General features: G+C 47.1%; 1 protein-coding gene across 1 annotated transcript; it reads right to left on the reverse strand.

The window, feature by feature from the left end:
• AMER2 (APC membrane recruitment protein 2) lies at positions 18,185-20,232 on the reverse strand. The gene is made up of 2 exons (XM_018056306.1): positions 19,512-20,232; positions 18,185-19,196 (listed from the first exon to the last, which is right to left on the reverse strand). Exons 1-2 carry the CDS (start codon positions 20,230-20,232, stop codon positions 18,328-18,330), a joined length of 1,590 nt encoding a protein of 529 aa, XP_017911795.1. The 3' UTR covers positions 18,185-18,327.

Here is a 21,598-nt window from a genome sequence, read left to right on the forward strand (position 1 = left end):
TGGTTTTTTTTTTTTAGTTTTTACTTTATATTGGAGTATAGTTAATAATCAAAGTTGTGTTAGTTTCAGGTGTCTAGCAATGAGATTCAGTTTTACACATACACGGTGTGACCAGCAACTTTCCTTTCCGCCTGAGCAGGGTTTCCTGTCCCTGCAGTTAGACAAGCCTGATTGGTCCAGCTGGTCCAGGGCTTGCCCCACTCCCCAAGGCGGCCCCTGCCCTTCCTCTCCACAGCCCCTCCTGTTCACCCTCAGCAGGCACCTGCCTCCTCCTCCCCAGAGAAGAGAAAGCAGCAGGCACAAAGAAGGAAGAAAATGAAGAGTAAAGGAAGGGAGAGAGAGAAATGAAGAGAGACAGAGAGAGGGGGAGGGAGGGAGGGAGGGAGGGAAGATACAGGAAAGAAATGAAGATCACTCCCCTTTTTCCTGAAGATCAAGCTATCTTCCCTTTTCTTCACTTTACTTCATGTATTTGTTTCAAGAACCTTCTGTACCCCTGCGCTTCTCATCCTCCATTCACTCCTCAGCCTGCTGCAATTAGGATTCTGCTCCCACTTTCCTGACATGGCCAAGTTCAGTGACCTAATTCCAACATCTCTCTACTCTGGAACAGTGATTCTGCTGATTTATCCTCCTCAGAATGGCCCCTCCAGCAGCGCCCTCCTGCCCCCACCCCCCCACCCCCGCAGCCGAGAGATCTCACTTTTTCTCTCTAGGGCTCCCTCCTCCTCTCTCCACCCCTAAAGCCAACAGGGCAAAGGCTATTAGGGATGACAGACCTACTATGTGCTTTGCACAGTATTGGTCAAGGTTGTTAGAAACAAACAAAGGGTCTTCTCGGGCTAGTTTAATCAGAAAAGGACTTTCCTAAGAGGTTGGAGTTCCCATAAGGGTTAGGAGGGTGAAACTTCAGGAACCAGAAGCCACGCCCTGAACCCCTTTGCCTCTGCCAGGGAAGAAGGAAGGCTTACAGACGGAAAGCCAACACCAAGTTGCTGGCATGAAATTGCCACCATCTCTGGCAGGAACTGTGCCAGCAAGGGGGTGCCTGCCCACCATTCTACGCTCATGTCACTCTGTCCCAGATCAGTCACTTGTGAGGTTCACGGGACCCCAAAGGTGACCCAGTTTCTCATCAAGGTTGTTACAGCTCCTCTCACTGGCAGCACCTGAATCTCAACCAGAATCCAGGCTTCGACTGGGAGCAGGAAATGTTTCCATCATCCCAGCTCTGCACAGAAGGAAGGGCTGGTGGGGAAGCGCTGGCTCATCAAGCGCCTGGAGCCCATGTGCGTGTACATGCAACACCCGAAGACCAGTTTGAGAACCACGTTTTAACTGTTAATGCTTCCCAGTGCCTTAGTCAGGATCCTTTTTTTGGTTACAAGAGTCAGATCGTTATTGAAATCAACTTGAGTAGGAGAGGGAATTTATTGGCTCAGTCACAGAGTGAGCTTGGTCACACTGTGTCTGTGAACTTGGGCACCAGAATTGCTCACTCACTCAGGTCTCTGTCACCTCTCCATTGTGCTTCCCCAGGTATCTCTCAGGCAGGAGCTCCCTGCCACAAATAGGAGATCTCTTCCCATGTCCCCAGCACCAGAGCAACACTGGCAGACAAGGAGCCCCTTTCCCCAGTAGTTTTAGCAGAAGACTTAGGGTGATACCTCAAAGGACCAGGGAGCCAGGCACTCCTCCTTTCACCCACCGCGCAACCAGGGACTGCTGAGCTCCTGAGGAGCGTGTCTGGGCAGTGTGTCCAGCCCTGGGTCCAGAATGTGGGGCTGTCTCTGTATGAACAAGTCAGACTGATGGGCAGGCGTGGAGGTGCTCCCCCAGGAGACAGTACGTTGTTACCAAAGTGGGGAGAGCAAAGCTGGGAAGGCTAATTCAAGGGCTGTCCATCACACCAGAATTCTGTCTCCTGCCTCCTGCTCCACAATCCTTCTGGATAACCTCAACTACTTCTGTGATTTCAAGTGCTGCGTTGATGGAGGACCTGCTACTCTGATCATTTTAATCCGAAATTCAAGTCACTGAAGGATACTGTCCAGTCTACAAGGGATTTTTGAGAAGGGGCGGGCACTGTGGTTTCCTTTTTGGTCTAAGACAACAGTAAACAACACCCAGAAATGACTCCCATCACTTCTGATCCTCAGCAGGAAATGGGATTACATGTATCCACTAGTGGATAATCCAGTTCACCTTGTCGAAAGGGTAGACATGGGTGTTTTTGTCCATATTTTTAAAATATATTTATTACTGCTTCTCCAGGAACAGAACTCATTTTTAAAATGTATTTCTTTATTTTGGTCTCGCTGTGTCTTCACTGTTGTGCGCGGCTCTCTCTAATCGCAGTGGACAGGGGCTACTCTCTAGCTGCAGTGTGCAGGCTTCTCATTGCGGGGGCTTCTCTTGCTTCAGTGCCCGGGCTCTAGGCAGGCAGGCTTCAGTAGCTGTGGCCTGCAGGCTCAGTGGTTGTGGTTCCCGGGCTCTAGAGCACAGGCTCAGTAGTTGTGGTGCACAGGGTTAGTTGCTCCATGGCACGCGGGATTTTCCCAGATCAGGGATTGGACCTGTGTCTCCTGTATTGGCAGGCAGACTCTTTACTGCTGAGCCACCAGGGAAGCCCCAGGAACAGAACTCTTAATCCTTGAGATCCATTGAGATATTTAGTCATTTCTCTCACTTAAAAACGTATTAAACTTGTGTGTTTATTTGTGTGCACTGTTACTCATCACACGAGAATCTGCTGAGATTTATGGTGTTGGGGATGTTTTAATCTAACAGTTCATGGGGGAGGGAACAATATAAATGGATTTTTCTGATCTGAAATAGAGTGGATAACTGAAATTATACACACTTTGAGTTTCCCTAAAATATGAGTGACTCTCACCTGAGTCTGGGCACCTCCTGACTGAAGAGAGCTGGACCCCATGCTTTTCTGTTCAAAGCCCCTATAGAAAATGACAACCTGTCCATGCTACTGTTGGGGAGGAGGTAGGAAGAGCCTGTGGACAACCACAGGGGAGTTGGTAAAAAAAACATTACATTTTCATCATATTATACAGTCATGCCAAAAAAATTAGATAGGAAGTATCAGGGAAAATATGTAACACTGATTTTCTATAAAACTTTTCAATAAAATTTCTTCAAGAACTTAGCTGAGAAAGTCCAGGTTACTCTCCTGGATGTGGTTTGTGTCTTTCAGGGTTTCAGCCTTAGTTGGCTCCACATTTCTTTGGAAACCCATGACAGTCACCATCAGGGAGAAAATGTGTTCATGCAGATGGGTGATGAAAAATTGAAAACCATTTTGCAAAGCTTTCAAACATTTATAACGGTTGAGATTAGATTTTAAAAGTCAAGAGCTCAGCCTTTTCTTTCATGATGGAAGTTCTCAAAAGAAGAGCAAGTGGATTTTGAACCCAATTGGACTTTTTGACACTAACAACTTTGAAATGTAGAAGCTCTCCTTTGTTTGTCTCATGGGTGTGAAAGCAGTCATGCTGGGGGCAGTTACTCTGCGGAAAGTGTCCTCAGTCAGAAACAGACAGAAGCACTCTAAGTGGATGGACAGACAGCACTGGGCCCACCTGGTCTCCTCTACCCCAAATCTGACTGCACTCTGGGCTGTAGAGCCCAGCTCCCTGCCCTTTCCAGTCCAGAAATGCCACTTCATAGCTCCACCCTTTGTCCATCAAATGGGAAGCTGGTGACTGAGCCTGGGTCACCTTGCCTGCTCTTTCTATCATGGCAGGGAGCCCAGGTTTTCTCATCCATCCTCAGACCTGTGGGTACCATATGATGATGTCATGACCCCCATCCTCTGCCCCAGCCACACTCTATAGACTTCCAAACCAGAGTCTGGTGAGTCATTCCAGACACTGCAAGGCTCCCAAGGGCTGACAGGATCTGGTCCTCCCAGTGGACCTCTGAGGGACTATCCAGTTAAAGCCATAAGCAATAAATCTTTAAAGGCTCAGAGAAAGTCTCCTAAAATTAACTCAGAATCAAGCATAGCTGGTAGATCAACTAGGTATATAAGCTGTAAGAACATAGCATCAATTTTTATTTCTTCTATTATATTACATAATAAAAATAACTTTTGATAAGGTTTTATTTGGGGCTGATAGAATCAAGGCTTTCTTTTCATTGTGTCCTTGCAATGCTGCAATCCACTTCTGACACTAGACATGCCAACTGAGCAGTTTTGTGCTCTTTCTCTGCTCACCAACCAGGAAGCTACACCAAGAAGCCCCAGTGTCCAGGGATTTGATTGGGGCTCATTACATAGGTGATTCAGTCATTGGCCACGTGGTTGAACTCAGTCTCCAGCCCCTTCCCCTCCATGGAAGTCAGGAAGGCAGCTCATATCTCGGGGCTCAGAGCCCCAACCCTCCTAGCCAGTCTTTCTGAGTGATCAGTCCCCATGCTCAGTCAGCTCATTACATAAACTCAGGTGCAGCTGGAAGACCCACCATGAACAATAAAGACACTCTTATTACTCAGGAAATTCCAAGGATTTCAAGGCCATCTCCCAGAAAGGAACAAAAACTAGGCATGTTTTTTATACAACAATCCCTGACTATACTAGTTTATCAGCACAACTCTCAGGACAAGCCTCCCAGATAAAGCAGCTAGTACATCGATTTTTCCCTAAAGGAAAACAAATGAATTGTTGGGAAGGTGATTCTGGGTTAAAGGTCAGTAGGCAAGAAGCTTATTAAGAGAACAAAGAGCAAAGAGGATAGTAAGAAAGAAGGAAAGATTTCAACCAAAAACATAATCTGAAAAGAAGAGATCCATTAGAAGATGCAAGTCCTTGGAATGGGAACACTTAGACCAAGAGGAAAGGTGAAGTCAAGTAGAGTTTCATCTGTTACTGCTGTTTACAGACCTACAGGTGGAGGAGGATCACTGTTGGGAGGTCAGGACTCTCTGAAGCAAAATTCTGGGCTTGGACTCGCCAGTGGATGGGTCCCCCACTGAGAAGAAACTCTAGGACACACACCAACCAGACACATCCTGGTGAGTGTGGCATCAGGCCAAGAGTAAGACAAGATGTGACAGGAGGCTTGTGAAATGCAGTCCTGTGGGCAGAAGAAAGATTTAGACACTTGTTAAGAAGCACATTGCCATCTGGAAATAAGTACGTGACATAGATCGATGAGGAATTGATGTCTTCCAGGAAACACTGAGGGGCTAGCTGCTAACAAAGAAAGATCTTTCTAGATTCTCACTCAGTTCTTGTGTGCCCAAATGGAGGGTCTGGGAGATGAGCAAAGACAAGAAGCAAAGATGTCAAATGTATAGGTTCTCATTTTCTTCCAAAGTGAGAAGCTTGAGAAATAACCTTCAGTTCAGTTCAGTTCAGTCACTCAGTCGTGTCCGACTCTTTGCGACCCCATGAACTGAAGCACACCAGGCCCCCCTGTCCATCACCAACTCCCGGAGTTTACCCAAACTCATGTCCATTGAGTCGGTGATGCCATCCCACCATCTCACCTTCTGTCATCCCCTTCTCCTCCTGCCCCCAATCTTTCCCAGCATCAGGTTCTGTTCAAATGAGTCAGCTCTTTGCATCAGGTGGCCAAAGTATTAGAGTTTCAGCTTCAACATCAGTCCTTCCAATGAACACCCAGGACTGATCTCCTTTAGGATGGACTGGTCGGACCTCCTTGCAGTTCAAGGGACTCTCAAGAGTCTTCTCCAACACCACAGTTCAAAAGCATCAATTCTTTGGCACTCAGCTTTCTTTATAGTTAACTCTCACATCCATACATGACTACTGGAAAAACCATAGCCTTGACTAGATGGACCTTTGTTGACAAAGTAATGTCTCTGCTTTTTAATATGCTGTCTAGGTTGTCATAACTTTCCTTCCAAGAAGTAAGCATCTTTTAATTTCATTGGTGCAATCATCATCTGCAGTGATTTTGGAGCCCAAAAAAATAAAGTCAGCCACTGTTTTCACTGTTTCCCCATCTATTTGCCATGAGGTGACAGGACCAGATGCCATGACCTTAGTTTTCTGAATGTTGAGTTTTAAGCCAAATTTTTCACTCTCCTCTTTCACTTTCATCAAGAGGCTCTTTAGTCCTTACATTTGTGTAATTCTGTACAGATCATTTCCCTGAAGTTGGAGACCTTAGTTGTGTCTATTTGGCATAATCTTCACTAAATAGTAATTGCTTCCCACTGTCTGGACATTTGGCAATGTTACTCAAACACCAAAGGGCTTCCCCAGTGGCTTAGTGGCAAAGAACCCACCTGCCAATGCAGGAGATGTAAGAGACGCAGGTTCAACCCCTGGGTCAGGAAGATCCCCTGGAGCAGGCAAGGCAACCCACTTCAGTACCCTTGCCTGGAGAATCCCATGGACAGAGAAACCTGACTGGCTACAGTCCATAGGGTTGCAAAGAATCAGACACAACTGAGTGACTAACATACACACAACCCCGTTTTACCCAAACACCTGTCCATGTGCCCCATGCACCGTGAGGCCAGTTCAGTTCAGTTCAGTCGCTCAGTGGTGTCCGACTCTTTGCGACCCCATGAATCGCAGCACGCCAGGGGTCTGCCTCTTCCCTCACTCTCCTCTTGAAGACCACTGTTCCATTGATGGTTGACAGAATGGGCTGCTAACAGTCGCTCCTTGACAGGTGGTTGCCCGTGGGAGGGGCCACTGCAGCTCCAACCAATGGCTGTCCATCACCAACTCCCGCAGTTCACTCAGACTCATGTCCATCGAGTCAGTGATGCCATCCAGCCATCTCATACTGGGTCGTCCCCTTCTCCTCCTGCCCCCAATCCCTCCTAGCATCAAAGTCTTTTCCAATGAGTCAACTCTTCGCATCAGGTGGCCAAAGTACTGGAGTTTTAGCTTTAGCATCATTCCTTCCAAAGTAATCCCAGGGCTGATCTCCTTCAGAATGGACTGGTTGGATCTCCTTGCAGTCCAGGGGACTCTCAAGAGTCTTCTCCAACACCACAGTTCAAAAGTATCAATTCTTCAGCACTCAGCCTTCTTCACAGTCCAACTCTCACATCCATACATGACTACTGGAAAAACCATAGCCTTGACTAGACGGGCCTTAGTCGGCAAAGTAATGTCTCTGCTTTTGAATATGCTATCTAGGTTGGTCATAACTTTTCTTCCGAGGAGTAAGTGTCTTTTAATTTCATGGCTGCAGTCACCATCTGCAATGATTTTGGAGCCCAAAAAAATAAAGTCTGACACTGTTTCCACTGTTTCCCCATCTATTTCCCATGAAGTGATGGGACCAGATGCCATGATCTTCATTTTCTGAATGTTGAGCTTTAAGCCAACTTTTTTACTCTCCTCTTTCACTTTCATCAAGAGGCTTTTTAGTTCCTCTTCACTTTCTGCCATAAGGGTGGCCAAACCATTCCAAAACATAAGGAGTTGGGTGCTTGTGCCTGAAAAAACCCAAACTCCCCAAAAGCTTTTATCAAAGCTCTTTTCTAGGAAAGGTGAGGGAGGGGCATGATTAATTATTATAAACCCCTTGCAATCGGATCCTTTATTCTTGAGGTCAGATCATAGTCAGGTAACCAAATGTTATTCCCTGTTTGGACAAGAAAGAGCCAGGTCCCAAGCACAGGTGTTGCCCTCCCAGGTCCCAGTCCTGACTGAGAGGAGGAAGAGCTCAGCTGGCAGCTCCCTCAGGGCCAGGTCCCCAGACCCTGCCACCTGTCACCCCTAAGGGAGACAGGCTCCCAACCCAACAGGCCCTCGGACTCCTCAGGCAGCCATGTAGTGGAGGCCAGGTCCAGAAGGCTGCATGCTATGCCTATGCTGTGAGGTGGCTGAGGCAGGGACAGGGAAAGAGTAAGCACCTCAGGGTCTGAGCCCCGGTCAGAGGGCGGCCCTGGCGAGGGCTCCGGAGCCCTGCAGAACACAGCCCCCAACCTGTTTCCTGGGCTGCCCCAGCTCACCTGCTGGCCCTAGGCCAGGTGAACCAGAAGGACCCCAGGAAGAACGCTGGGGTCTGCCTCTTACCTCACTCTCCTCTTGAAGACCACTGTTCCACTGACGGTTGACAGAATGGGCTGCTAACAGTCGCTCCTTGACAGGTGGTTGCCTGTGGGAGGGGCCACTGCAGCTCCAACCAATGGCTGAGCAGGACCACTAAGAGTCCTTAGGTAACCATTGCCTGGTAGTGGGGAGGGGGTTTGTAAAGCCAAGCACCAAAGTCCACAGTGCTAAGGTCTGGACACCACCACCCTCTATGCCAGCTGGAGACTCAACACTTGTATATGGGTACTCAGTCAGTCATGTCCGACTGTTTGTGACCCAACATTTAGATAACTGTCTTGACCACCATGGGTCTGGTCACGGCTCTTGAGGCTGTCAACTCAGCAACCATCCTTGACATCCTCCACAAAGACAAGGTGTCGTCCCTGAATCTCTCCTAAGCACACGTAGGCTTTTCATTTCAGAGCGATGTGTCTCAGAATAACATACTCAGACGTCTCTCCTTCTCAGCAGGCTTCACTCTCTTCATCAATCAAAGCAAGTTCTCTGTTCAAGAAAAGTTCAACTCCAACCAATCGAGTTTTAATTTTTATAAATGTCCCTTTTAGAAAAACAGAAGGCGCTAAATTAACATATACAAAAATATGTATTATGTCTTTGACATGTGCCTTTCTGAAAGTTAATCATGGTACAACTACAGTATAGATTAAATCTCATTACCCTCCTTTTATAGAGCAGGAAACTGTGGTTCAGAGTTCAGGAAACTGCCTGAATTCATACAGCTGGTAATTGTCCAAAGTGAAAGTGAAAGTTTCTCAGTCCTGTCCGATTCTTTCCAACCCCATGGAGGTAGCCCACCGGGCTCCTCTGTCCATGGGGACTCTCCACACCAGAATACTGGAGCGGGTAGCTGGTCCCTTCTCCAGGGGATCTTTCCAACCCAGGGATCGAACCCAGGTTTCCAGCATTGCAGGCGGATTCTTTACTGTCTAAGTCACCAGGGAAGCCTGGAATTCAAATTGGACTCTGATTCCCAAACTCTGTCTCTTTTTACCAACCTCACCACCTCAGAGGCTTTAGGAAAGGCACGGCACCCCTGGGCTTTAGTTTACTTATTGCCTCATGAAAGAGGAATTTGGTTTGTTCTTGCTGAGGTGCCTTCTGTTGAATTCTAGGAAAAGCAGGAAGAGGAGGGTCGAGGAGAGCTGGGAGAAGGGGGAGCAGACAGGGCGGCGAGATTTTGTGAGTCTCGGGTCTCACTGTTTATAGCTTTGCGTCCACTTACTGTGACTCTTCTTTGTGATGAATCTCAGCTCCCTTTGGAAGTGTGTGCTCATTGTGTTCTATAGATAAATTTGAGTTTTTCTTCTTATTTAAGAGAAACGTAAGCAACTGCAGTATGGACAAGCCCATTCTAAGAGAAGCAGACTTTCAAACAATCTAGGCAGACTTGAATTCTTATTTTTCAAACAAAGTGGTGCAACCTCATTATTCATCACATTAAGTTTCAGAAGTACTTGGATTTGAATTACTAGTCAGATTTGGTGAAAACATACCCCTCAAACAAAACTGAAAACAGCTCTTCAGAAAGATTCTAATTCGCTACTGCCTACAGTCACACGCAGCAGGTGAGTCCAGCTCACAGGGGATTATAAGGAACAGAGATTTTCCTAATAAAGGCTCAGAAATCAGATCAAAGTCGGAATAACAAACAAGCTTTCCAAAGGCATTTGCTCAAGCCAAACAGTAACTTTTCACCTGTTCACAAAGTGTGGAAAGAAATACGGGCCTCTTGTTGGTCAACCGTACACACCACACATAGCACACATGCACCACACACCCCACACATATGCACCACACACACACCACACACATACACTATACACACACATCGCACACACCTCACACATCACTCATATCATGCATACCACAGACACCACACACACACCTCACACACTGCACACACACCACACACACACTACACACACTACATACACACCCATTGTACACATACCACACATACCATACACACTTCACACACACCACACACACAGACCACAGACACAACACAGCACATACTCCCATCACATGGTCATGATTGTCATCACTAGTATAAACTCTAAAAATTAAAAGAGAGTGAAAATAAAATTTATCCTGGAAAAATAACCACCAACAGAATTCATGTTTAATGTAAAGAAGCAACAAAATTTATTGACTGAATTAAACACAACATTTAAAATGGCAGTGTTGTACTTTCATTTTAAGATGTTTGAATGAAGAAAAGTGCTATTAGTCCAAGCTTCTTACATTCATTAAAAGAGTGACTATCAAAACCAGCAACATGCACAGTGATACATATGCACGAAATGGAATTATATCAACAAATATACAAAATACCCAAAATAAAATATTTACAGGTTTAAAAATATAAACATTGGTTCATCTATCCCATTAAATCATTGGAGAGGAGAAAAAGAAAAGACCCTATTGTTATTTAGAATCCTTTTTAAAAACAAGTCTTAAAAACATAGAGTAATTTTAGGAGACAATTTCTGATGTTGGGGGAGTTTAACATTCTATTATAAAAATAATATCTATAAACCTACTAACAACTTTCCTCCTGTGCACAAAAATAATACAGCCAAAAGCTTGTCCTCAGAGATACGTTTGACTTTCAGGAAAACTAATTTTAGAAATATGGAGTTTCTTATTTGGATTTTCTTTGTCTTTATTTTCAACAACCTGCAATTCCCTATATTACACCGAGATATTTTCTATAAATAACTTGGGCAAAACTGAAGTTAGCAATGAGAGTGGTATGTAGCTGGAGTCCATTAAAAGATGACAGGAATTTATGTTGTCTATAACATCTAAACCATTTCCCCTGATATTCTTGGAAAAAAAATACCACCATCTGATCCTTCCTGTTCATCTAAATGTATACAATGTTAGGCATTATTTTGTTAGAGTTTTTCCTCTTCTATTTAGAAATAACTCTATAGTGGGGCATATTTGAGAAGGTTTACTGATTCCTCCAGGCACCCTGGGTCCATTTCATTTTATGACATGATAACGAGTCTTTCCTGTGTGTCAATTTAATGCCCCTGTGTCATTTGATCAGTTATTTCTAGTATTTTCTTTTTTACTGTATTAGGTATGGATCTGAGAAAATTTATTATGTCTCTAACAACCAGTGACCTAGATTATGTTTTATTATAAATGATCTCACAAAGAGCAGAAAGTTACTCTACCTAATTATTGAATAACTTCCAAAAATTACCCCAGTTTACTATTCAACACAATGATCACCTGTGATTAAATTCTTTCACTGCTTCTCATTAAAAAAGCATTTCACCAAGCGTGGGCAGCCCATATATGAATAAAATAACCTCTTTAATTGTAACAGTGATGCATTTCAAAATGATTTTCCCTAAACACTGACACTTGCAACTTCATAGAGTCAGAGTGGAAGAAAACAGGTTGTAACCTGCCAAATTGAAATTGCTTGTCTTGGTTTTCATTACTGACAAAGCAGTCATCAGATTATAAAATCTGTATGCAGACCTGCTAGCATGCACTAATTGGTGGATATGGCCTAAATTTTTGACTGGTCAAGTGAGGGGAAAAAAAAAAAAAACAACCCTGCTAGCTCCAAGATCTTCCCTTCAGACATGCATGTACAAAGGCCATCAAATAATTTTTTTTTTAAAAATTAAGTCCACTTTTAACTAAAACAGTCATCCTTTTAATGGTATCCACCATCATAAAAATCTGGTTTGACTCTTGCAGTTCAGAACTTTAATCAGTTTCTTACTAAATCATACATAAATTTAATCAGATGTCTAAAAGAGACTTATAATTAAAGCACAAGCAATAGAGTTAGATTTCTGGTCCAGATTCTGTCAGTGGCTTGCTAAATTGCTGCCATTTTCCAAAAGGAAAAGGTATTTTACCTTTTCATCATTTTCCTCCTCCATAGAACAGAACCAAGCCCCACCCTGCCTGATTTTTGTGGACAGAATGTCAACGAAAACAGAGCACCATCTCAGCTCACAATAAATGCACAGCATAGGTTTAGACTTAGAGGTGTGCATGAAATATTAGTTGAATGAATGAACAAATTAGAAAATCCAGAACAGCATTCAATGACCAGAGACAGAACGTGGAATGTACTACTTTCGAAAGAGCCAGGAGTTTGTCTCTGCAGTTCAGAATCATGTTGAGGTGGGCGTCACTCCACCAGCTACTAGTTCAACAAACAACACAGGATACCCAGAACCAGCCTAGACTGGGCTGAAGGTAGAAAAACAAGTGAAACGTGCTCAGCATGACTGAAATCCTATCAGAGCAGAAGTATCACCATGACAACAGAAGAGATGTCTGTCTACACTTTTGAAGTTAATCCCAAGAAGGTGTGGATCCCTCCCAAACAAGGAGGATTGTCTGCCTCTAAATGATACCCAGCGGCAGCCTTCCCCCGGAATGATGCTGAATACCACCATCTCGGACGCAAACCCAATTCTCAGCCGCATGACATGCGTGAGCTCTTTCTCTGTTGAAAGTGAGCTGTTGATGAGATTTAGCAGTTCATAGCGCTTGTATTACTGTAAATCATTAAAGAGTGTCTATCCTTGTCCTGGGTGAAGAGAGAAAAAGAGAGGGATGGATGGAATGAATGGGATAGAAGTAAACCAAAAGGATGAATTAGATATGCTCTGTGAGGGAGGTAACATCACTTAACCCACATGGCTGTGAGAGGACTGAGTAAATATTTGTCAAGCTCCTGGAAGGGGCTGGCATGAAGTAAGTACTCGACAAATGTTAATTGTCTGTATAATTACTATTCTTACTTTTAGAGGAATATGTGTGTGCGTGCTAAGTTGCTTCATTGTGTCTGACTCTTTAAGACCCTCTGGACTGTAGCCCGCCAGGCTCCTCTGTCCCTGGGATTCTCCAGGCAAGAACACTGGAATGGGTTGCCAGGCCCTCTTCCAGGAAATCTTCCCAACCCAGGGATTAAACCTGCATCTCTTACGGCTCCTGCATTGGCAGGTGGGTTCTTTACCACTAGCGCCACCTGGGAAGCCCTTTTAGAGGAATATGTTTGACTTAATCCATACCGCCCTTGTTCAGTCTCACTGCATTCTGCTCCAACCCACACACTATCAGCAAAATAAATAAATAAAAGTATAAAATGAAATAAAGATGTTTCTAATGAATATTAAGAATATCTGATTCCAGTACAGCTATGTGTGAACTCCGAACTGAATGGGTTTTTATTAAGCACGAGATCCAGTATAAGCCCCTTGAATATGTGTTGCATTGAGTTAAAAGTAAATATCAAACTCAGACGTGCCCACTTTCAGTTCTGGAGGCTTAGTGGCTATTTTAACCTTTTGTTTTTCAGTTTGAGAAGGAATTGCTTTCCATAATTATGAAATGATCATTCTGAATCAGTCCTTAGAAACATTGTCTGGGAAGATAACTTTCCTCAGAAGTGGCTAGTGTTGCAACAAATTGCCTCCTCTCCGTGGTCGTCACAGTGAAAAGGCTGTGACAGGCAATGCACGGTGGCCTTCAGACAACCTTCAGAGCAGGACAGGGTCTGCCCTGAGGAGGGACCACATGCCCAAATCACCTGTTATAACCCCCTCCCTTCAACAAGTATTAATAAATGTTGGCCTTTGGTTTTCCCACCTGAGAAACCAGGCTGCCCTGTTAGTCTTTGGCTCCTAAACTCCTTTTAAATATTTGTGCATACAAAATTGAAGACTCCTAAATAAGAACTGTGCTGTTCATCCCTCAGTCTGCCTGGCTAGTGGAAGGGAAGTGGGAATTGGGCTGGAGTACTTCAGTTTCTCCTCTTATTTCACCCAGGTACTTCTAATGGGCCATCCTCAATCACATATGAATGTTAGAGCTGAACCATAAAGAAGGCTGAGCACCAAAGAATTGATGCTTTCCAACTGCAATGATGGAGAAAACTCTTGAGAGTCCTTTGGACAGCAAGGAGATCAAACCAGTTAATTCTAAAGGAAATCAACCTTGAATATTCATTGGAAGGACTGATGCTGAAGCTGAAGCTCTAATACTTTGGCCACCTGATGTGAAGAGCTGACTCATTGGAAATGTGTCTGATGCTGGGAAAGACTGAGGGTGGGAGAACGGGGTAACAGAGGATGAGGTGGTTGGAGGGTATCACTAACTCAGTCAGCATGAGTTTGAGCAAGCTCTGGGAGGTAACGAAGGATAAGGAAGCCTGGTGTGCTGCAGTCCATGGGGTCGCAAAGAGTCAGACATGACTGAGCAAGTGAACAACAATAGCAATGGCAGGAAAAAATAGGTAACTGTGATGCTTTTTCCTTATGTTTAATGGTGTAAGAATCCTGCATTAATTTTTTATCAGTGATAAGGGGAGCTGAGTATACATGTGAATGTAGAAGCCAAGCACAGGGGGCCACATCCACATAGTCTATTAAGAGAGAAATCTAGAATGTGAGTGAGGACCGAGCTCCACTGTGCAAGCGTCAAAACAGGCGAACATGCTGAACAGCATCCCAGTACTGCTCCCTGAGGTCACCAAGGAAACAGGAGGGAAACCAAAGGAGAGATCAGAAAGCTCGCAAACCAGTCTCTTCAGCCAAAGTTAACTGTAAAACGTCTCGGAAAATTAATCTGACAAAGAACGTAAATAACAGAAACTCAAAGTTCAGCCAAAGACACCGCCACCCCTAATACCATCTTTCTACTTTAACAACTGTGAAGGTAAAGGGCTATGTGAATATTCATGGAAGTGCCAATACCTGAAAACTATTTCTGAGATTAATGAATAAACCCTTAAACTCCTGAGTCATCACTTTCATAGAAATCACACAATTTGTATTTAAATAGGCAGATAATTTGTGGGAAATGGAGCTAAAGGAAGTCTTTAAAGTTCCACATTCCATTGTTGTTATTAGATGACATAACGCAAATCTATTTCCTCTAGCGATGACTCAAAATGCTCTGGGGCTAATGGAAGCAAGAAAACCTTAAAAGAAGCACAGGGGTTCGAGCCACACTGCCTAGGTAACATAGATGCTGAAGTCAGGCTGTCTTTATGCCAAGTTGTTAAAATGACTGATAAAGGGAGGGCCAACAATTGATTTGGACCTAGAGGATGAGACGGTTGGATGACATCACCAACTCAGTGGACATGAGTTTGAGCAAACTCCAGGAGACAGTGAAGGACAGGGGAGCCTGGCACGATGCAATCCATGGGGTGGCAGAAAGTCAGACATGATTTAGTGAATGAACAACATAACAATTGATTTGACTTTTTCCTACAGAATTTGGCCAACTCTTTGACTAAAGGGTCTCAACCCAATATTTTAGCATCATAGATTCACAGGAAAGGTGTCAGCATCCCATATCCAATCCTTTCCTTTAAAAAACAGCAACTATGGCCAAATTAGGTAATGGCGTTAATAATTACTGGAATGTAAATCTAATAAATTCTAGAATACAATATCTATGAAAATGACTAAGAGAAAGTAGCCCTTGGCACAAAAAGGCAATGACAATCCCTTGTCTGTGGTTGGAAAAGGTTAAGACACAGCTCCCTACACTGGTCTTGATTTCCCATCAGTGACTGAGGCCATTTTATTCATTGCCTGAATCCTTCATCTGACTAGTGTGGACGGAATTCTTAAAGATAGAGAGTTAAAAAAAAAAAAAAGAAAGAAAAAGATATGGGAAAAAGAACAGAAAAAAATAGTTTAAATCCTATATAAATGGTTCACTGACAGGTAAGGAGAAATTAAGGTAAACTTTGCTGACATTTTTCTTTGCTAATAAAAAGACACAACACAAAGGTACAAATGTAGAAACAAGTCCCAAATGGTAAAAGCAAAACTAGTTTGTTCCAGTGCTTACAAAATAGATAAATAGGTTGTCTTTCTATTACAATATTCTCATCAGTCCTTTAGGGCTTTCTACCTTCCCTGTGCTACTGAACAAACCGAACTCTGTCATGGATTCAGGCTGGGGAGACTATAACCCCTGCAAGAAGATGCACAGGAAGAAAATAAACATCCTTTGTTTTACAGCTAGAAATAAAATTTATGTTCCCTCTCCTTCACTAGGGGAAAATGGACATATTTTGAGTCTAAGTAGTATGATTAGTGTTGAATCTAATTCATATCCCTTTCTCAAGACAAAACTAATCTCTAAGACACCTCCAAGTTCACGGTGAACGCCTTTGTCTGTTGGTTGTGCACAGCTGAGTGCGTGAGCACGTGTGAGCTGCTTTATGAATTCCTGGTGGTGTATTCAGAGTGCTTAAGGCTATGTCAGCCTACGAGATCTCATCGACAGACACAAGAAATTAAATATTAAAACACTACTTTGAAATAACATTAAGGATCTGACATGACGCAATAAAAGCCAGTAATCTGAATAATAAATAAATTCAGTCAATTTCTACCACCTCTTCTAATGGAGTCCTTGCAGGTTTAAAATGGGGAACAACCTGCTTTGTGCTATTGGCTAGGATTTGTATTCCTTTGATGTCTGTTTAGTTTGTGACTTCTTTCATATTATTAAAATAGATCTTCATATACTTGCCTTATTCTTTCTTTTATAAAACAGAAAAAAACTTAACAAGCAGGTACCACCAGTTCATTACTTAGGGAATCTCCCTGGAAAATGAGAGTTGGAGAGAAGTATGCATGTCTTTTATGTGTGTGTGGTTTCACTTGAATACGAATCTCCCCAATACCATGAACCATCTCCTAGTAGAAGCTCTGATCTTTTGATTAAATACACTGAAATGTTTCAAAGAAGATATTTTATAACCATTAGACCCTAATAGCATTCTAGGAAAGACTTCAGTTTATCATTCAAACTATCGAGGCATATGGTAACCCTTTCTGAAATAAATGCTTCATCTAAAATAACAGAAAACACACATATAAGTAAACCACTTTTCAAAAATAATCTTGGCACACAATGTTAATGATACATAAGTTTCCCAGTGTCATATTCTTAACATATGTGGCTCAGTCCTAAGACATAAAGAAGAAGTCAATGAAAAAACTACATTTTCTATTGTTTTTCTTTACGTGTTCCTTGTTTTGGACTCCTCGTACTGAGACACGGTTGAATCCGAAATTTTTATAACCAAGGTAAAAATCTCTGAAAACCAGGGTCCAGGGTGAGAAACAGACTTTTACCCAAGACAAGGCAGAACCATTCCTTTGGGACATCAACACAATGGATTTTTTTTCCCCCTACACTGAAAGCCAGAGAACCCTTATAAAACAAAAAGAAAACTGCTTCTGTCTACAGTACATAAAAGAACATCAATGGTTTGGGAGCGGTTACGGTGTCTAGCTATAAAACCAGATTTTAAACTGGAGGTTACTGACAGATTATAAAAGGTTAACAGCTCGATAATCTGTAAAAGATGCGTTATCTACACATGAAAAGGTTATAGTTCATAAATGCTAAAACACTGCGTCTGTTGGCATTTAGTGAAATCTTGCCCTGGTCCTCATCTCTGCACTGGGTGGGGAAATAAAAAAAGAGAGAGAGAGAGAGGAAAAAAAAAAAACCTTCTCTGCTGAGGTTTTTATTTCTCCCCAAACAAATGATCTAAGTAAACCCACCAACCCCAAACTCTGTGATCATCTTAGTGGTAGATATATGTCTACTTGCATACCTAGCAACTGAAAGTACAGCAGGTTTTCTGCCCATCAGTCCTGCCTCTGCTCATTGGGTAAGTACCTGGCTCTTTCAGCTTTGTAGGTGTTTCCCACACAGTGATACAGCAAAGGGTGTTTTGTTTTGTTTTTCTTTTTTCCCCTGGAAAGGAAAAGGAAAATAAGGAAGTAAAGTGTCAGGAAGAGGAGGGCTCCTCTCTGGTTCTTCAGATGGTTCCTGGAGGCCCGCTGGACGGTGACACGGCCAAATATCATGGCATGATGCTTCCTCAGGTTGGGTTGTCTTGTTTTCTGCAAAGGCAAGTAAAGGTGACTTCTGAACGTTCGGTGCAACAAAGAAAAAAAGAAAGTGGCACGGGGGCGGGGGGGGGGGGGGAGGGGGTAGGTTTTAAAAGGTTTAAAAAAAGGGGAAAAAAGTGCTTGAAAAGAATCCTCAGGGAATTATCTGGAGGGGGAATCCCGTTGCGCAGCATTCCCCTGCCTGGGGGCAGAGCTCCTGGGTCCAGGCTCCGAGTGGGGACTGTCGGCAAGGCCTTTCTCTGGGGATGGAACGTTTGTCTTAGCAGTTTCCAGACAAAGTTGTATTCCTCAACATGCGGCCCCTCCACCTCGGCCTCGGAGACCTCACAACTTTTTGGCACTATCATGGCATGCCGCGGCCCGGAGGGTGGTCCCAGCCAAGCCCCGGCTGCTGACCCGGCGGACCAGCACCTTGGACACCGGGATTTTGGTTCTGGGCAGCTCGCTCCTGGCTGGTGGCTGGTGAACCACCGGGTGGCTGGATGGAAGGTTCGCCAGATGCTTGATGCTGACCGGGATCTTGGAGTCCTTCAGCAGGCTCCCCGGCGTTCGCAGGGGGCAGGTGATGGTGACCGGAGACACGGGCTTTAACCGGGACGAGCAGGATGTCTCCTCGCTGGCAGTGGGGGCCGCGGGCAGGGCCGCGGGGCTTCGATCCGGCTCGGCGGCGCACAGCTCGTGGAGCGCGTCGCCGCTGTCGCTGTCCCGGGGGAGGCCCGTCTTCCTCGCGCCGCCGTCCTCCTCCGGCCTGGGGGTGGGGGAGTCCCAGTAGCCCTCGTCGCTGCTGGGGACGCCTTCCTGCGGCTCCTTGTCCTGATGCTTGGGTTCTTCCTTCGCGGGGAGCTCCATGGGGACCTGGTGAAGCCTCCGGCGCTTGACCGAGGATGCGTCCTTGGTCACCTCCGCACATCTGGCTTCTTTGGGGGTCTCGGGAGCCACCTGCGCGTCGGACGCCGGGGCCGCTCCTCCCTGGGGCCCCTCTCCCTGGTCCTCGGTCTGGGACAGCATGTCCCAGAACTCCTGCAGGTACGAGTCGTCCGCCTCGGCCGGGCTCGCCATCTCCTCCCCGCCTCCCTGGTAGGCCACCACGCCCGGCGGCTTTGTGGCGGGGCCCGGCTGGCCCGGCCCGGGGGCGTGCTTGGCACAGCCGGGCCCGGCCTCGTCCTCGGGGTCTGCGATAATATCTCCGCAGCCTGTAAGAGAGTCAAAGCTTTTCAGTGAAGTCACGTCAGAAAACATCAGACAAATACGATCGGCCGATGGGTCGGAGGGCGGATCGACCGAGGAAGGGTCGGGGGCGGCGGGCGCGCGGCCGCCTTTGGAATCTGCCCGGGGCGCCGTCTCTGCCGGCGCGGCCCCGGGCCCCGCGGCGTCCTCGGCCGGCCGGCCCTCCCCGGCGCGCGGCTCTGGCTCGGGGGGCGCGCGGGGCCGCTCGGCGCGCCGCCCGGGCCCCGAGGCGCCCTCTCCCGGGGCGCAGGCCGGCTCGGGCTCCCCCGCCGCGGGCTCACCTGCTGGCTCCGGCTGGCGCGCGGCCGCGGGCGCCTCCTCCTTGACGCACTCCAGGCTGGCGGTGAGCGAGCCCGGCCGCGCCAGGCCGCCCGGAGCCCCCGCGCGCCCCGCCGGCGCCGCGTCCTGGGGCCGCCGGTCCTTCCTGCGCCAGCGCACGCCGCCCAGGAGCCCCCGCAGCCCCCGCTTTTGTCTGCCACCGGCCTTGCCCGCGTCGGCCTGCTCCGCCCCGCCGCTCTCGGGCCGCCCGTTCTTCCGCAGGAGCGAGAAGAAGCTGTGCGACTTGGCCACCGAGCCGCCGGCCGCCGGGCCCGCGCCTCCCGGGGCCGCCCGGGGGGCTGCGGGGCCCGGCCGCGCCCCGTCCCCGCCGCCCGCGCGCGGCTCCTCGCGGCGGCCGCCCTCCAGCGCCAGAGCCTCGGCCAGCCCGTCGTGCGTCCGGCTGCGCACCAGCCCCGCCGGCCCCGCGCCCTTGCCGTCCCCTTTGTGTTTGACCCCGAAGATGCTGGGCATCGCGCCGCCCGGCTTCCTCTTCTTGAACAGTTTGAAGGCGGCCTTGTTGATCTTCCCCGACGGCGGCTCGGCGGCCGGCGGCTCGGCGGCGCGATCACAATGCAAGTCCATCTCTACCGCGAGGGTCCCGGCCGCGGCCCGCGCCTTCCTCCCGCAGCCCCCCGCGGCCGCGCGCCCGCCGCTGACAGCCGCGCCGCGCCCGCCCGTCTCCATGGCGACGCGAGCAGCCCGGCGTCAGCGCGGCCCGCGCCCGCCCGCGGTCACCCGCGCTCTGCATCCGCCTGCGGAGCGCGGAGAGGGCCGTCTCCCCTCCCGCCGGGGCTTATATAACGCCCTAACCCACTTCGCGGCCGGCTCGGCTTTGTGCTGCGGCTTTTTTGCGGCAGAGCCGCGAGCTGATTGCAGAAATTAAAGGCCCGTAATCTCGGAATGCAAATTCCATCCAGTCTCACCCACCTTCAGATTCCTCCTCCCGGCTGGCTCTTTCCAGAAGCCCAGTCCGAGGATCGAAAACTACCCCCCGCAGGGACAAAGAAAGCCATGCCGGCACAAAACGCGGGTCTCTCCCATCAGCCGTCCTGGACTTCATGACTCTTCATGCCTTTCCCACAGCCTTCATGTCCCTCTTTATCACTGGGGTACCAAGTCCAGCTGCCAAGGTGGCTCAGTGGTAAAAAATCCGCCTGCCAATGCAGGGGATACAGGTTCGATCCCTGGGTGGGGAAGATCCCCTGGAGGAGGAAATGGCAACCCACTCCAGTATTCTTGCTTGGAGAATCCCATGGACAGAGGAGCCTGGTGGGCTGCAGTCCATGGGGTCACAAAGAGTCAGACATGACTGAGCAACTGAACAACAGCAACCACTACCAAGCCCTCCAGGCACAGAGGGTATCTGTTTACATCGGCCTTGTCCAGTGTGGAGCATAGTCTCCCAGGGGATATGGAGTCTGTGTTACTGCAGTTCTGGTTCTTGCCCCAAAGGCATGGGCCATCAGTCAGATACCAAAAAAGAACTCTCTGCCATGCAAGTGCAAGTTCTGCGAGGTGTAAGTTGACTGGTCTGGTGGTACATCCTTGGCTTTTATCCCACACTCCAGCTACTAGGGCTGAAGTCACAGAAGCCATTAGCCAGTCTGACCAAGCTAAGGATAGAGCATCCAGTTTGAGACTGTCAGGCCCCCTCCACAGTGGTCCATGGAGTCCAGGCTCTACCCTCTCCTTTTCCATCCAGCAGGGCCCAGGCATGACTCCTGCTGCTGCTGCCAGCCCCGTTCACCATCTCCCAGGGCTGGTCTGTAGCCACCTCCCCTATGGGGCAAGAAAAAGCCTTGGCAGTGTCCCTGAGTACCATTTGGTCTGGCTGCTTCATCTGGGAAAAGGGAAATCTTGTCCCATATAACACCCAATCTGGAGATCTTTGCTATGTTCTGACTTTGAAAGTGGCTGCTGATATGGTAACCTTGACACCTGACTTGATGATCCTCGCTGAGGGATTATTAGCAAATAAAGAAAACTGGAGAAATGCATGAGGAAGCATTTGGGAGCCCACCACTGTCATCGTCACCATCAACACCATCAA

This window comes from Capra hircus, chromosome 12 (genome assembly GCF_001704415.2).
Source record: "Capra hircus breed San Clemente chromosome 12, ASM170441v1, whole genome shotgun sequence".
In the NCBI taxonomy this organism is placed as follows: Eukaryota; Metazoa; Chordata; class Mammalia; order Artiodactyla; family Bovidae; genus Capra; species Capra hircus.

Excerpts from the sequence above, each read along its gene's own strand:
- AMER2 (XM_018056306.1), bottom strand. The coding sequence starts at position 20,232 with ATGGAGACGGGCGGGCGCGGCGCGGCTGTCAGCGGCGGGCGCGCGGCC. Across the intron at positions 19,197-19,511 it reads GCGCCAGCCGGAGCCAGCAG|GCTGCGGAGATATTATCGCA; the intron begins GTGAGCCCGCGG and ends ACTCTCTTACAG.